This window comes from Staurois parvus, unplaced genomic scaffold (genome assembly GCF_062004578.1).
Source record: "Staurois parvus isolate SC_StPar_1 unplaced genomic scaffold, SC_StPar_1.0 ptg000251l, whole genome shotgun sequence".
Classification (NCBI taxonomy): domain Eukaryota; kingdom Metazoa; phylum Chordata; class Amphibia; order Anura; family Ranidae; genus Staurois; species Staurois parvus.
The window spans coordinates 4,548,437-4,565,748 of NW_028318047.1; the positions used below are offsets into that span (position 1 = coordinate 4,548,437).

Sequence of the window (17,312 nt, forward strand, 5' to 3'; positions counted from 1 at the left end):
GGAGCATAGTTCCAGCAGGAAAAAAAAAAAAAAAAAAAAAAACGCTGAATGCACCTAAGGCTACATTCACACTAGCGTTGTGTGCAGGCGGCAGACAGGCGTTTGGGAAGCGTTTTTACCACTTCCCAAATGCCTCTGCCAATTCTGCACATTACAGCACATGGTGCTATTCTAACGGGAGCGTTTGCGTCGCATCAAAACGAACGCCTCTGGTCGAGTCAGGAGGCGTTGAAGCCTCCTATTCTAGTCTATGGTGCCGCTCCGTAAACGTCCGGCTGGCGTTTGCGGTGCGGTTTGCGGAGCGGTAACACCATTCAAACTGCATTATAGGCATTTGTGGGGCGTTTTTAACGCTCGGCAAACGCCTAGCAACCGCCGCTAAACCGCGCATGCAGCATTTGCAGAGCGTTAAAAAACGCTCCGCAAACGCTGGACCAACGCTTGCCAAACGCTATAGGGGCGTTTGGCAAGGGTTGGTAAAACAGCCAAGTGTGAACAAGCCCTAAAAGTTACGAAAATTCTCTGGACAGATTTTTTTCTACCTTTTTTTCCCCCTATACGTACTGTAAAAACACTAATAAAACGCTAACGCTCCTAAACGCTACCACAAGCTGGTAAAAAAAAAATGCTATTATCAGCGTTTTTCATCCAGTTTTTTTTTCTAGAACTTTTTGAGCTAAAATGGGAAAAAAAAAAAACACACAACTCACTGACATCACTCAGCCGGTCTAGGCTAGGGAAAGATCTACTCCAGCCTCTGTCTCCCCCTCCACAGCCCAGAACTCCAGCGAGTGGGGGGGGGGGGGGGGGGTTTGGAAGAGCAGACAGTGGCGAGTCTCCGCTCTCTGCTCACAGCGGTGATGAGAACTCAGCGCCGAGTTCTCACCCTTAGAGCAGGCGGGGACCAATGCTGCATCCACCTAGGTAAGTATAATTTGGGGGGGAATGAAAAACTGCTCTTTTAAAGTTCTGCTTCTTAAAAATCAGTGGAAACCCATATTATGCTCATTTATAAAATGTTGCAATCCTGACAACCCCTCTCCAATTGAGGCAGGCAGGAATGGGCTAGCTCTTTTACTGCATAACGTATTTACATTGGATTGACAGTGAATGGCAGAGGGTGGAGTTGAAATTAATCCACTCACTGCCATTTGCTGTCAAAGATAAAGCAGCCTGATGGGAATCTAATCTTTTAGTTCCTCATCAGGCTCCGTTCACCCTGAATACAAATGTCCTCAGCCATGCATCTGTCCATAGGATGGGCGCCGTGGCCAGGAAGGGACAGCTAAGTGAGAGTGCACCAAGGAAGGCATGTCCAGTGCAGACAGATTCATGTACCTGTCCGTGACAGGTAGGCTGCATGCACTCCTTGAGCGATTTGTAGCTTGAAGCTCCAAAAACGCTCAATCTTAAAGTCCATTATTCGCTATGGTGCCCGTTCACAACTAATCACGCAAACAGGCACCATAGAGAACATGTGATTTTAACTTTTTGGGGTTTTTTTGGAGCTTCAAGCTCCAAGCTACAATTGCTCAAGTGTGAATGCAGCCTACAGCCGGCCATAGATGGATCAAATCTTGGATGGTCCCTGCTGAGCCAGGCAAGATTCGATCCATCTATGGGCAAGCTGGTCAACTTCAGCAGAACCAACCTGCTGGAATTTTTTCACTTGATCAATGCCAGTTATTATAGTAACCAGCAGTGATCATTTTGTTCTGCCAGTGGGGAAGGCACCCTGTGCTCCCCACCGGCAGAACACAGTAGCAGCACTTCAGGAGGAATTCCCCCATCACTACTGGGTTGATGAGGGAATCGAGGCATGAAAAACAGCATAATCTATAGGCTGCTTAAACAATTCTGTCACTAGCGAATTTCTGCCACTGACAGAATTGATAGACACCATTACCTTGCCCATTGAGAACTAAGTGACATTTAGCCTTAGTCTTTGCAAAGACCACCACTGCCTCCCAGAACACACCAGGTGACAATACTAAGTGCATCCAGGTATGGGGAATGTTACCTCCTCGCATGCGACAATGGGGTCAATTCACTAAAGGTTACCACATGCAATATGAAGGTCACGCGACTCATTTTTCAGAAAAATTGCATGAGATAATATAAGAGTCAATTCATCAAAGTGAAATATCGAATGTGAGGTAAATACCGCACATTTGTTAAAATAGTGAAATAAATACCACAAAAAAAAAAACACGAAAAATCATTAAAAAGTAAAATCATTAACCGCTTCCCGACCACCCTATAGCAGATATACGCTACAGGGTGGCACTGGTGAGCAAAATCACGTATATACACAAGGCATGCGTGTGTCCAACCCGTGCCGCCATTCGCGGCCGTCAATCACCAGGTCCCGGCCGGTGATTACTCGCCGGCACCCAGTGATTGTCGAGTATCTCCGACAGGGAGGAGAACTGTCTGTAAACAATACAGTTCTCCTCCCCGTTAGCTCGTGCACACTGCTTTGGATGGCTGTGCATAGCACAGCCATCCAAAGCAGTGGATTACAGTGAAGCACACGGACATAGCTTACAGGCTTACAGTGAAACAGCACACAGTTAATCCTTTGATCACCCCTCATGTTACCCTCTTCCTGCCCAATGCCCTTAGTACAGTATCAGTGTTTTTTTTTTTGGTTTTTTTTCCATTTCCCACAGTGTCAGAATGCCTGCCACAGTCCCGCAATAAGTCGCTGATCACCACCATTACTAGAAAAAATAAAAAAAAAAAAAAAAACAGCATCTATACCGCCATTTGTAAAAGCTAAAAACATTCACATAAACCAATTAATTTACACATATTGTAAATTAATTAACACGTATTGAGATTTTTTTTTTTTTTTTAGCAAAGACGTGTAGCAGAATACATTTCGGCCTAAATTTATGACGAAATTTGACTTTTTTAATTTTTTTTACTGAACATGTTTAATAGCAAAAAGTCAAAATGATTGTTTTTTTCTCAAAATTGTCAGTCTTTTTTTCTTGTATAGTGCAAAAAATAAAAAAACCGCACAGGCGATCAAATACCACCAAAAGAAAGCTCAATTTGTGGGGAAAAAAAAAAAAAAAAAAAGGACAAATTTAATTTGGGTGCAGCGTTGCATGACCGCACAATTGTCAGTTAAAGTAAAGCAGCGCCGTAACACAAAAAGGTCGGGGGGGGGGGGTTAAATCCTCAGGAGGGCAAGTGGTTAAAAAAAAAAGAAAAAAAAACACATTTGTTATTTATCACCTGGTGTTTGCTTGCAGTATTTTAGAAATGTATAAAATAACAATTAGAGGAACTCTGCACTGGCTAGAAAGTGAAAAGTATACAATGTATCAAAGTGAAAATGTTCTTCTCTGAGCTCAGGTCTGAAAATACAATAGTAACATTTCATCAGAGGGAGATCATTTTGTGAATGAAAGCACACTAGAAATATTTCACAGTTTCACACAATTGCTGCGAGTTCTAGTGCAGTGATAGCCTGCAAATAGAAAAAAAAAATTGTGCAAAAAAACCTCACCAAAACGAAAAGCAAAATTAAAGTGCTAATATCGCAAAACATAACTATTTAACGCTTTCGATAAATAACGCATGTTTCTTAAGTGAATTGACTACTTTTAAATAAATACTGCATGAGTTCTTTTAATTCAAACATTCATGCAGTATTTACTTTTTTGGTGAACTGACCCCAATGCGCAGGTTTAGCAGCCAATCACTAAGCCCAAGTAGTGACATGTGACAGAGGCACCACTCCGACTAGGGATTTTAGTGCTGGCTGACATGGAGAAAAGGGGCAGCAGGAAAGCACTGGCAAGGTGAAAAGTCAGTGGATTGAGGGGTCCCTTTGAAAAAGAATGAGCAAGGTGACAGGGTCTCTTTAATATGACATGGGCCTTTACAGGTAGTATTCGGTTTTGCAACTGGAACTTTGTAAAGCAGTTGCACTTCCCTTTCACTCCCTATATACTTAACCACGACGACAGCACGGCTTCAGACCTCAATCCCTCAAAAGCTTTGATTGTGGCTTCTGTGGTGCCCTGTGTACATCCCCCGGGTCTAATCATTATTCACATAATAGCAGAAAACGGTCATCTGATAAGCCCAGCACTATGTGATGACTAATCATCACACATTGAAATACGCAGAATAATAGAACAGTCACAAGTCTCCTGCCTTCTGACCACCAGATGTACTTCAGTTATGACCAATATGTCAGCAGCATAAACAGATTTGCATACAAAAGGTCTTAGGGAGGGGGGGGGGGGGGATACTGCTATACATTTTAAAAACTCAATGTATTAATAGTTTGTCATTGCACTCAAACATCATTATGTACAATGCAGGATCATCAGTTCTGCATTGTGAGTGAGGACACCGAGGACCGGCTCACAACCTGGAGCATCAGAGGGAAGAGGAAAGTGTCAGGTCCCAGGGAAGGGTGGGACAAAATAGGTAGAAGTGATATTTAATGGCACCCTAGGCAAAAAACAAAAAAAACAACATTTACCCTTGCAATGGGGGGGGGGGGGGGGGGGCAGGTGTGATTCCTAAGAAAGTCACAGTCTGCTCCCATATCCAAAATGGTGGTGCTAGGGACCCCCAGCAATAAGAAGAACAAGCTACAGAACACAAAAGCTAGGCCCCAGATACTCGCAAGTACCTTATTTTTATACTTCGGCAGCTACAGTATTTGTATTTGTTGCTGGATTTAAAAAAAGTGTGTTTGAAATTCGGTATAATAGAACAAGTTAAAAATTACCCGGTTATCACAGAATCACTTGCATCCAAAAGCATACAAGATTGTAAATATAATTACCTTTCCAAAGTCCTGTGTATTGAAATCTTGCTGCTGCAAGTATTTGAATACCCATTTCCCCAACAGCACAGTGTGGTACTTCCCCAGTGACTTGTGCATCGTGTAGTAACACACAAGTTGGCGGGAGAAACCATTTTATGCAGCAGGGGGTAAGATTTTCCAACACACAAGTGTTGAATACCTGCAACAGATGGGGAAAAGCACAGTGGCATTTCAACACAGAGGCCGCCAAAAAGGTAAGTATATTTATTCTTCCTTTAATGATGTGCTTTTGGATGGAAGAGACCCTTTCATTTGTTGGTGGCCAGTGACTGAAAAGTACAGAAGCCAGATACATCCAAGCAACTAGAGTTTTCAGAAGTCAGCAATGGCAACCTAAATATTTCTTCATGAAAGGTGTACTTGATAAATGTTTACTAGCACTAAAACCAATTTCAGGCATGTGTAGCTGCTGGCTAATTGAAAAATACAGAATTCATATCCTTCTTGGGGATTCTATTGGCACAATATCATCCATTGCTGTCTTGCCTTTCACAGGTGCAGACTTCGGGCTCACCTGTGATTCATGGACCTGGGCAAACATGTAGCCAGTAAGGTCCAAAAAAACTGTGCCATTCCTTCTGCATGCTTATTCCAGGTCATAAAGTGATCACGTACCATCTGTTCTCATCTGTGCTGCAAAAAAGGAGGGAGCTGGAGAAACAGCAGTACACTGTACTTCCCAGTGAATGGCTGGAAAGGGGGGGGGGATGTCAGCACAAGTCTGATCATTGGAGGAGAGCACACCCAGTAGGGCTAGAGAAGTGACCTGTCAAATTGTGTACACAACCACTATACAACTATACATTTCCTTCCATTCTGACTAAAGCATACCATGTACAGCTAAGGACATGTCAGGTTAGCTATCCCTTTAGTCAACCTGTGGCTGGCCATTTGCACTGGCATAGTCGCTAGAATAACACGGCCCTCAGAAATACAAATTAGTCTCTAGTATTATTTTTCTTAAATCTACATTCTTTCAAACAGTAGTAAATATATAACTGCCTTTTCTACAACCCAGGAAGGTCAATGTACAGGAAACCTGAACATAGAACAGCGGCATAGTCAATGCTGTCGCAGGGCCCACCTGTACAGCCAAGAAGGAAGTGAGCCTGTGAATGACTATACACTGTCTGAACACCAGTCACTTCACATAGGCCACTTGTCATTCCTAGGCTAACTTCCTCTTTGTTCACAATGTGCTATTGAGGGAATTGGCCCAGAAGACACACAGATCACGTACCAAGACACTGTACACTTGACAGAAATATAATCACAGTATGCTACAGAGGTATAGCTAGCCGTCTGAGACATAGCATTGGAAATCACAGGCCAACATGGATATGGCGGTCACAAATTATTGCTTGTTGATCTTTTTACTTTAGTTACAAAATGTATAAAGCCTGCATAAAAGCTGAGCAATTCTGTGCTTTGCCCTTATTCCTTGCAATATGGCAAAAGAAAATTCATTTTAGAGTGTAAATAATAAATAAAAGCAAAAACAAAATATAAAATGCACAAAAATGTCCATATTCAGCTTACATAGGTTTTCAAAATGTGCTTAACTGTCTATGTGCACATTAATCAGAACCCCGCATAAAAAGTTAAAGCTGGACTCCAGAGTACCATAATATGTACCCACCTCACCCAGGTATTCAATACCTTAGAAGACAAACCAAAACACATATCTATCTCCATATCTCAAACAGGAAAGATTTCTAATGCAGAAGAGACATACTGGGGTTGATTTATTAACACTTGAGAGTGCAAAATTTGGCACAGCTGTGCATGGTAGCCAATCAGCTTCCAGTTTTGTCAAAGCTTAAGGCTAGGTTCACATATGTGCGGGTGGTGCCGCTGTGGATCCGCGCAAAAATCCATGCAGCTGCACCACCCACACAGAGGAATGTGGACCTGTGGGAGGGTACCATTAGTTCTAATGGCACGCCACCCGCACTGGAAAATGCAACTGTACTGGGATCAGAGGTTCCTGTGCGGGCAGCGTTTTCAGAAGAAGCCCAGGAACTTCTTCCCTGAGTGTCATGGGGCAAGGGAGTCCATTCAAATGAATGGGCTCTCATGCCTGCACAAAATGCGGCCCCCACGGCCACATATATGTGAACCAGGGGTAACTCACCAAGTTGAAGTTAGAAGCTGATTAATTACATGTACAGCTGCACCAGATTTTGCACTCTCCAGGTTTTAGTAAATCAACCCCACTACCTCTCTTTTGCATTAAAGTTCCTTACCTGCCTGAACACGGAAATGCGCACACGCAGCTCAGTGTACACTTCCGGCAATGCCAAGATGAAGGAACTTCTGAACATGCACAGGAGTGACATCTAAGCCCAGGTGACTTCCAGGAAGACCAATGAAAGTAGTCGAAAATCAATTCTCGGAAGCTGACCTGCCAAAGATATCAGTGGCCAGTAGGGAGCTCTGAAACACTGCAGTGCTGAGGAGAAGGCAAGAACAGTTCCACTTGAATGCACAATAACCCAAAGATACATGGAGTTGAGCTGGCAGGAGCTAAATGTCAATCTACTTTGTGGATGTCATCCTAACAACTTCCTATTTAATCCAATGCCAGGACAGGACATGGCAACCTGTAAATCTGCCCAATATCTTGGAGCCCAGCTTGTAGTCTACCCTCCAAACCACCTTCAGTACAGTTACATTCAGACCTGTCTTACCTATTCAGTTTAAATAGAACAGACCCATCGTCCTCCTTTACCCCCACCAAATCTTTTTTGTTCTCTTCCCTCCTGTTATCTCTTTTGGTTCCTCATTTTCCCTGACCATACAGTAGACCTTCTAGTAGTTTTACTGGAAAACATAGATGCAATTTAACTATTGTGCACATTGAACTGTCACAGCAACAATTGTATTTTCTTGCAAACTTAAAGCAGATCTTCACCTATAAAAGGGGGAGCTATTCTTTTCTTCCTTTTTGTAGCCAATTTTGACAGGTACCCACTCTGACCGTCTAGGCAATTGGAGCGGGAGTTTGCCACTTCGTCCTCTCCCAACAGCCTATTGGGACACATCACAGGTCCCAGGAGACTGCGGGTCCTTTCACAATGTGCGGCGCCGCTCACACATACGCAGTGGTCAGCTGGCTGTAAAGATCCACTGCCAGCTGCCCACAGTTAAGATGCTGACACCTCAAAGAATGGCGAAGAGCCAGATTGGGTGAGGACAGCGCTGGATTCCTGGACAGGTAAGTGTGTGTTTTTTAAATGTCAGCAGCTACAGTATTTGTAGCGGCTGACTTTTAAGTCTTTGTTTACAGGGTGAAGAACTGCTTTAATAAACACCTTGAATCAGAAAGCATAACCAAGCAGGTTAAGGTCAGCTTACAGAAACCAAGAAGTCCTCCATATTACCAGTGTAATGCACAGCAGAACCTTCTTAAAAGGGGAATGAAACCTAAAAAAAAGTAAGGCTGCCAGAGAAAAGAGCACGCAAAATCTCTTCTGCCAAAAAAGCAGAAGGTGAATGGAGCCATGCAAATCTTTCCCTTATGTTCCTAGGCAAATGTGCATTCAGAGTGGAGCAACTGAGAGAAGAGAGGTCTCTGAATGTAAACAACGCAGATCTCTTGCCTGTCAGTTGGGATGTACAAAGCAGGGAGATAAAAACCAGTACATCCTCTAGTAAAACACTACACACAAAACAACACACCAATAATTGCCGATATTCTTGTTTACATTTCAGCTATCAGAAAGAATTGAGCCTGAAGGTATTGGATTTTAGTAGCTGTGCATTTGCACGAGAACCAATACTCATGCACATGCTTGGTATCGGTGCAACCCTAGTAAAAAAAAAAAAAAAAAAAAAAAAAAATTTGAATTGATGGGAGTTCATGGAAATTACTGGTCAAAGACCTCCTCTCTCTTTATACTAACATTTTTTTTTTTTAGAGAACGGGAAGGTTAACTGTCAATTTTTTTTTTTTTTAATTTGTCATCTGTGTCCTATTGGGGAGATTTCCCTTCACTTCCTGTCCAAACACCAACATAGGTGAGAGGAAATCACTGCAAAATTAAGGGAATCTCTTGGGACCAGAACCAATCTCTGAACCCCTGGGGGGCAAGATTCCTGACAGGGGCCAGGTAGACCCAGCTCCTTATGGGCATTCTGTCCAGTATCCACAATACATGATATGAAGGGAGAACGGGTGAAGTTCCTATATAAGCATTTTTACAACTCTGTATGATAGTATAACCATTTATTTCAAACTGCTGTTTCAAGCCTTTTAGCCTTCGTCAATGCAGTGTATGGAAACCATGGCTTCTATGGAGTGGGGCCTGGGGAAAAAAAAAGCCTGAAACAAATGACTCTATAATGGAATATATATGCACTATACACCAGCGATCCTAGATGTGCATTTGGGTGATTGGAACATAAAGACATGATCTTAAAGGTTCCACCCACAGTCTGGAAATAAAGAATAATTCGATTCATGTGACTATTTCCGGTTTTAAAATCGTTCTACTCCGTAAAAACACCTAATACTCCCAATACTTCTAATAGCTTTTGGTAATATCTGTAATACAATTCAGGATGATAAAAGGAAGAAGCTAATTGGCTGCCAAAGAGAACAGTTGTCTCTACGGGTACTTTAACCCCACAGTTTCCATGTCTAAGTAAAATATCTGTACTCATCAAGGAGATACTGATGTTATATTGCCATCTTTGATGCCTCACTCCAGTTATTACAGATTAGTAAGCGTTGCAACAATCAGGCAGATTAAAAAAATTAATAAATAAATAAAATGTTCCTTCATCTGATCGAGCAGGAAATGGTCTACAGCATCTGATGATGTGTAAAATAAAAGATCTGTCATGGCAGACCTGTTGCAAAAAAATGCTAGTTGTCTACCAACCAATTCACATAACTACAATGCTTTCATCCAGTCCCTGGCTTGAAACAAGCATGCAGCCAGGGAAGACAAGACAAATCTGCATACTTCTATTCAATGACTGAGGAAACACTGAAGCCACAGGCTCAGCGCAACAACCAAGCAATGGCCTATTTCGCAGTGGAAGCGGAAGAGGGCACCTGTCAAAATCAGGTACCCGCTCCTTCCCCAAAAGTGCCAATTCATTAACAGGAGTGGGGGAGAAGTCCTTAAAGCTGAACATCCAATTTTGGTTGATGTCTTGCTTTAATGTCTTTTTTCTTTATCTTATTGTTGAAAAATAAGCAAATAAAAAAATCTTGGTGTATGGTCGTCTATGTGAATGCACTTTAACCTCCCTGGCGGAATGATTATTTCAGATTTTTGGTGCTGAAAGCGGTACCATTATTTTGCTTGGAAATATGTAGTTTTTTTATTGTAGGCCTGTCATTTTTAGGAATATCTCATTGATATCTGTCCGAACAAGAGTCTAGTAAACATCCCAGGTATGATAAAACTTGAAACACGAAATCATAAATTATAATTTAATAAATAAAATATAATACATTTAATTCAATATTATAATCAAACCAAAAACACTGAAATTTGAAATATAGTGCCAAATTCGCACATCACTGAGCAAAGTTGCAAAATCGTTTTCAGTGTCTGATGACGAATTTCCCCACAAATCATTATCACTCAATTCTGCAAGTGGTTCTGATTTACTATCACTGTTCTCTAGCTGGTCTAAAACCGCTTTTAACCTAAAGGGACGCTTTTTGGACGCCATGGACTTTTCCAGTTTCCAAGCAGAAAGAACAGTCAAAATGCAGGCAGGACACAGAACAAAGCAGTAGGGACAAAATGTATGTGAAATGGTTTGATACAGTAATGTTTTGCTATGTAATAATTGTTTTTAAAAAAAAAGACTTTTTTTTTTTTTTAAACTTTCAAATTTTCCCCCAGTTCCGACACCCGTACGTCCCAACATCACAGGGACAGGAACACGGAAGCCGGCATCGGCCAGAGGAGATGGCCGGGGACGCTGCAGGGGACACATAGCGGGAGCGAAGGACAAGGTAAGTGCTGCAGGGAATCCCTGAGCAACGCCGCATGGTAAGCCTGAGTGTATCTCGGGGTTACCGCTTTTGGTACTGAAATTTTACCCCGAGCTACACTCGGGAATACCGCCAGGGAGGTTAAACATAGAATAACAAAGTACTCTATAAATTGATGAAAGATATATAATCCACATGGACATATTTGAGATATGAACCCTTATACTGGGTCCTGTTGGATTTCTATAGATGACTACATATAGACTCTCACACTATAGGGACCATTGTGTGTACCCAGCCAGGGGTGTCCAACCTTCTCCAACCTGTCCAGTAACCACATGTCTCATGTGTGACTTTATAAAGTGGAGGTTTTTTGGTTAATAAGTCGTTTCCTACCATTAAGTGTGGGAGGTTCAGAGGATTACCAGGTAATAGCTATCATTTTCTTCACATAAAAGGCAAAGAAATAGTTTAGTGTAGTTAGTCATATCAGAGACCTCAAAATGCCCAAATAAACAGCAAATCACAATGTAAAGATTGGGTACAACTAGGAGATTAGCAGTATTATGGGTTACCAGAACGAAAGGATCATCACCAGTCATGAGAATAAATGTAGCCAGAGAGGTGCCAACTACAATGACATCTTAACACAACATGAACCACAGAACGAAAGCACAATATATACCAGACTGCAGCAAGCCTGAGAACAACACACAGAGCAGTGACAATCTCAGGACTGGATGGACAGAAATACAAAATCATTTCTGATGTATGTATTTTGTGTGTGTATAAGGGCCCAGCAACAGCAGTGGGTGTGTATTCTGCCCTGTAAAGGGATAGTATGATATTATTACAACACATTGCACCATTTACTTTTTTTAAAGCTTCGGAAATTGAGATTTAATTCATGTTTATGCAGTGCAATGTATTGTGATGTGGTGCATCAGACATGTGGGGTAAATATACAACCTGTTTTGCTATTAGTACACATCAACACAGCACACTGGTGTGAACTAAAACAATAGGGCAGAAGGGAAATGACTATGTAAGTGTCGGGTGATGCTGCCGGATGATAACATGTGAATGGTCTTAGGGCTCAATCAAAGGGCTGTACACAATGAGTTTGTTGTCACAGGGGTGATCAGCAGAAAGTGAGGGACATATGATCTGCCCTGGATGTAAACTTTCTTTGTATCATCAGTCCCTACCTGCAGCTGATGGCCCCATGTGTCATTACAGTCGCTGTCAGCCTGTCAATGCTTTGTACAAACTTCCTGGCCACAACTGTTCACATAAACAACATTCCAGGTCATTATTTGTATGGAGTTTGCATGTTCTGCTTGTGCAGGTTTCCTCCTACATTCCAAAACATACTGGTAGGTTGATTGGCTCCTGTCTAGAACTGGCCTGAGTATGTGTATAGATGCGACTTTGCGACCTTGGATTGTAAGCTCCTTGAGGGCAGGGACTGATGTAAATGTACAGTGTGTAAAGCTCTGTATAAATTGCCAGCACTATTTAAATACCTGTAATAAATCAGTAATTCCAGCTTCAAAAATCTGATTCTTGTAACAGAAATCTGCTGGGTGCCCTTATCACCTGTGTGAATCCATCCTAAATAACATACATACTTGTTCATCTAGGGGTCACAAGTGTTCAGTACGGTCACCTGCACGAATCAAAGACAGGCTGTGACTGGAAGCTGGTAAATGCAGACAGTCTGCATCCAGTGCAGTGGATGATGGTGGGTTCACACAAATCCTAGCCACACCAAACGGTGCAGGGCCCTTTTTTTACCCGCACCTGAATAGCATTGTATGGGTGTTCTCACCCATTTGATTTCTGCACTGCGTTTTGCGATCTGTTTTGGGGTATCATTTATTGAACATTGGCACCAGATCGCATGAACACCATGTGACTGCAATACGGCGTGGGAAACGCACAGGATTCTCAGTGTTTCCAGCACCACATCAGTGTGAACCAGATCTTAAGCGGAATGTTGTCAGGCACACAGCCTAAGGACTCATTAATACACAGGCACAGTGGGAAGTACATTGGTTTTGTTTTTTTTTAATTTATACATGTGTCCAGGAGTGACAGGTTTTGGGTACAGCGGCCTCTACAAATCAATGACAGGCAGTTCCTGTACACTGATAAACACAGATCTGAGTGTATACATGTGCATAGGGACAGACCCTCTACATCCAGGGGTGTACATAAGATCTGTGTTTACCAGTGTACACACACAGCCTGTCATGGATTTGTAGAGGCCGCGGCACCCAACACCCCTCACTCCTGGGCACAGAAGTAGGATGCTTTCACACTGCTCCAATGCAAAAACGCAGGAAAAACATCAGTGAGAAAACAGCTGTAGATTTGTGTTTTTGTTACATTGTACTTCTCACTGTGCCTATGTATTAATGAGCCCTTACCCCTGGTTCACATATCCGTGTTCTGCGCGGGCACAAGAGCATTCATTTGAATGGACTCCCGTGCCCCGGGACACGCAGGGAAGAAGTCCATGCACTTCTTTGGAAAATGCTGCCCGCACAGGATCCTCGGTTCCCAGTAAGGTTGCGATTTCCAGTGCGGGAGACGTGCCCCTAGAATGGCACCAACCCGCGGGTCCACATTCCTCTGTGTGGGTGGTGCGGCTGCACAGATTTTTGTTCGGATCTGCAGCGGCATCACCCGCACATGTGAACCTAGCCTTAGACTGTGTGTGTGATGTACATGCGCTGCATGCGGACAGGGATGGATGTACACCCCGGACACAGACTGCATACATCCATAGCTGGACACATGTATACCTCCAGATCTGTGTACTCACAATCCTGTCATTGACCTGTACAGGCCGCTGTACCCAACATCTGTCACTCCCAGGCACAGGTATGTGGGGTTTTTGGGGTATTTTTTTACAATGTATGGTTCTGTGTGGGGATCGGCCCATTCACTAACCAGCCCGTTCCCAGAATGCTCATCATACTTGCAAAGCCATTAATTCTTAATGGCACCGCAGATAGCAGACATGCATTTTGTTGTGCAGCTAAAAAACAACCATGAAAAGCTCAGCGCCTGAAGAGATGCAGACGCTTTGTTGGCCAAAGGATGGTCCATTCACGTTAATGGTCTGCCCTATGTGCACCGCGGGAAAATATGGGTGGGAACGCGCATTCCTGGTGCGCCTAACATGAATGGGACCTTAAGCCAGCCATTGACGGATTGAAATTTGGCCGGTTCACCGGGAACCAGCCGTATTTTGTTCCATCTATGGGCAAGCTGATTGTACAGAAGTCGATCTGCCAATTGATTTCAGTACAACCAGCCTGTCAGCTATAGCTGGCAGTAATCATTGTGTTCTGATGATCGCTCTCGCACTCGGGAGGGATTCCCCCACCAACACTGAGTGGGAAAATTCATCGACTTTCTTTCCTGCAACCCATGGTTGAAGAACAGAAAATCACATGGTGGATGGCCAGTCTTCCTGGTTTGATAAACTTCAGTTTCCTCCTCCCTGCACTCCCTTGTCATCCTCCTGCACTCCCCTGTCATCCTCCTGCACTCCCCTGTCATCCTCCTGCACTCCCCTGTCATCCTTCCTGCACCCTCTTCTATAGGAGAGCCGGGGGTGACAGGGACACTTGGTGGTGGGCCAGGTATGCCAGCAATCACCGGGCGGGGGAGGGATTCATCCCCGGAACCCTCATCTCCCTCTACTCCATGTCTGATCGGTGATGGGAGAGCAGAGATCGGGGATCCGGGGATGGGAGAGCAGAGATCGGGGATCCAGGATCGGTGTGCAGTGATTTGTAGAATGATGGAGGATTTCCTCCTCCTCCCCCTCTCCTCCTCCTCCCTGCAGCTGGTCTCCTCATCCTGCACCGCCCTGTGTGTCCCCTCCATCACCCCGGCCTGCCCGGGCTCCTCTCCCCTCTGCGGGTGTCCCCTCTGTCAGCCCCCCTCCCCGGTGTGTGCAGAGCCCCGACCGCCCCCGGTGTCATGGCTCCCGGCTCAGGCCCCGCACACCCCCCGGCCTCCCCCGGTTTACCTTCTTGATGTTGTAGAGTCGGGTGAGCATGCCGACCCCCCGGTCATTGAGGATGGTGAGTTTCTCGGCCAGCTTCTGCTGACTGGGCTGCAGCACGGAGCGCGACATGCTGCACGTCCTCCGCTACAGGAGCCGGCGGCGGCCTCACCGGGAGGAGAACGGCACTGAGGAGACACGGCGGAGATCCCGGGAGGAGGAGGGAGGGGGGGTTTGTTATTGTAGGGAAGGGGGGGGGACCGCTCATACAGCTCCCATGCTCCGCAGTTTAACGCGATGACACGCCTGCCTAGCACCGCCGACGGCCCCTCCCTTCCTGCCGAGATGTGGGATCGTCCACCGCCGGCACCGCCCCTCTCCCTTTCCCGAGGGATCCGGGAGATGCGCGTCCCCGGCAATGCTCGGAGTCGTGAACGCGGAATGCCGTGGTGACATCACCGTTTCGCTGCGGCGTTCTGATTGGCTGTATGGAAGCTGCGGGAAGAGCTAGGTGGAGTCAGGACAGGTGTGGGCGGAACTTTGTATACAGTGCCCCCGCTCCGGCCACGGCTCCAGGATCATAGTCCGAGTCTTCAAGGGATAGTCTGTGGAAGAAGTCAGTACACCTTGTTAGGCCCCAGCACACGGGGCTGCCTAGGAGCAGTGTGTCTTCTCCGGGGACTGAGGCCTTCTACACAGCAGGCTATAATGAACACCTGTCCCATGACTGGGAAAAACAGCATTAAAAATCTATTAAAGGCACATTTTCCAAACACATTTGGGCCCCATTCACACGGGCGTTCCGTGTTCTTCATCAGTTCAGTCACGTTTTTTCTGTAATAATGGATCAGTTCACATCAGTTTACATCCCGTTTTCATCAGTTTACATTTGGTTTTTATTTGTTTACATCTGTTTTTGTCCATTTATATCCGTTCTCCATCCATTCCGTTTTTTTTTTTAACGGAGAAAAATAGGGTTTTCTTCCATTCAAAAAATGGATGTTAATGGATGTAAACAGATGATCATCCAATGAAATACATGGGGTGTCCATTTTTCATCTGTAAATGGACAGATGAAAAACACATACATGGGTGTCTGTGTGACAGAGGCCTTAAGCGCATCAAGTGTTTAGGTGTTCATTCAATAGTCATTTATTCTGGCCATTTCAATAAACACGTCGCATCCTCTGATGTGCTACTAGACTAGTGTGCTGTGTGGAAGGTAAAATCATATTGTGAGACTCATGGGAACTGTGTGGGTCTGTGATTGAGGTCGGGTTATTGCAAGTCAGCTGAATGACTGAACAGGTTGTGGCTCTATCGCCTCCTCCTGACTCTGGAGGACCATAGAACCTTTCAGAAGTCAGCAGGAAGGGGTGAAGACCTGATTTGCATGTTCATGGGGGATCCGGCCAATCCAAGGTTTGGAGGCCCTGGTAGAGTGGTGGACTGGCTCCTAAATATGGGAGTCAGGCTGGTAGTGGAGTCAGGTAGGAGATGGAGTGCTGGGGAGACTTCAGTGCCTAGAAGGGGTCCCCTAGGTCTAGGGGGGCTGGACTCAGGCTGGCTCAGAAGGATACAGTAGCAGTGAGACGTGAATGGGATCGAGACCTGGAGTAGAGAGACCAAAGAGGACAGAGTGAGTACAGCAGCACCTGTGGGATCTACAAGAGGAAAGACTGCCATATGTAGCAAGCTTTCTAAGGACAGTGCTGGGCTCAGTCCTTAATCTTTGTACCGGGAGATCTTCTAAGAAGCCAGGAGGGCTGGTAGTGTCTGCTGACTGTGGAGCTGGGAGCAGCTCTACTGGGGGAGAGAAGACATTTTTGCATGTAGCTACAAGAAGTAAAGTGATTTTTGAGGGCAGCTGCTACCAGGGGCGGACTGACAACTCATGGGGCCCCCGGGCAATAGGGGATCATGGGGCCCCTGTATCCTTGCCCAAACTCAAAAAAGCCTATGAAAAAGGTACCAGGGGCATCTCATGGGGCCCCCTACTGACCCCACACCCTCGGGCAGTGCCCGAGTTTCCAAATGGTCAGTCTGCCCCTGGCTGCTACTGGTCCCCAACGACTGATGGCTTTCAGGAAAAGAACAGTCCAGGATCTGCCTTTGTACATAGGAAGGAAGTTGTCCCCCTTCCAATGATTAAAGCCAAACTGGGCCATCTCATAATCCCTATTTCTCTATCCAAGTTGATTTCCCTTAATAAAGCAACAAAACCAAGCCTATGGACTGGTCATTATCTCTGGATGTAAGTCTGTGTGAAAAATACTTGTTGCCTGGCTGTGCGGAGAGAGGCTTAGGGATACCCATTACACAGCGGCCCTCATGACGGTAGCGCTGCACACGCTTAGCATTTAAGCATGTTTCAATGTTTAGGTGCTTCATGCGTTTTTTCTGCCCAAACACTCCTCTCCTGAAGGTGATTTTGGTTAATTCAGACTTCTGCCCTATTCTATTCTTTTGCA

At 44.8% G+C, this 17,312-nt stretch overlaps 1 protein-coding gene across 8 annotated transcripts in view; it reads right to left on the bottom strand.

Moving 5' to 3' along the window:
* The window catches only part of NCKAP1 (NCK associated protein 1), a 190,854-nt gene extending 175,619 nt beyond the window's left edge, over positions 1-15,235 (bottom strand). For 4 of the 8 annotated variants that reach the window (XM_089680847.1, XM_089680845.1, XM_089680844.1 and 1 more), the window contains exon 1: positions 14,866-15,235. In XM_089680847.1, coding sequence (XP_089536973.1) covers positions 14,866-14,973 — 108 coding nt within the window. In that variant the 5' untranslated portion in view covers positions 14,974-15,235. The remainder of the gene's footprint in view (positions 1-14,865) is intronic. The other 4 variants (XM_089680851.1, XM_089680849.1, XM_089680848.1 and 1 more) reach the window with 2 other exon arrangements.
* Positions 15,236-17,312: the final 2,077 nt, after the last annotated feature.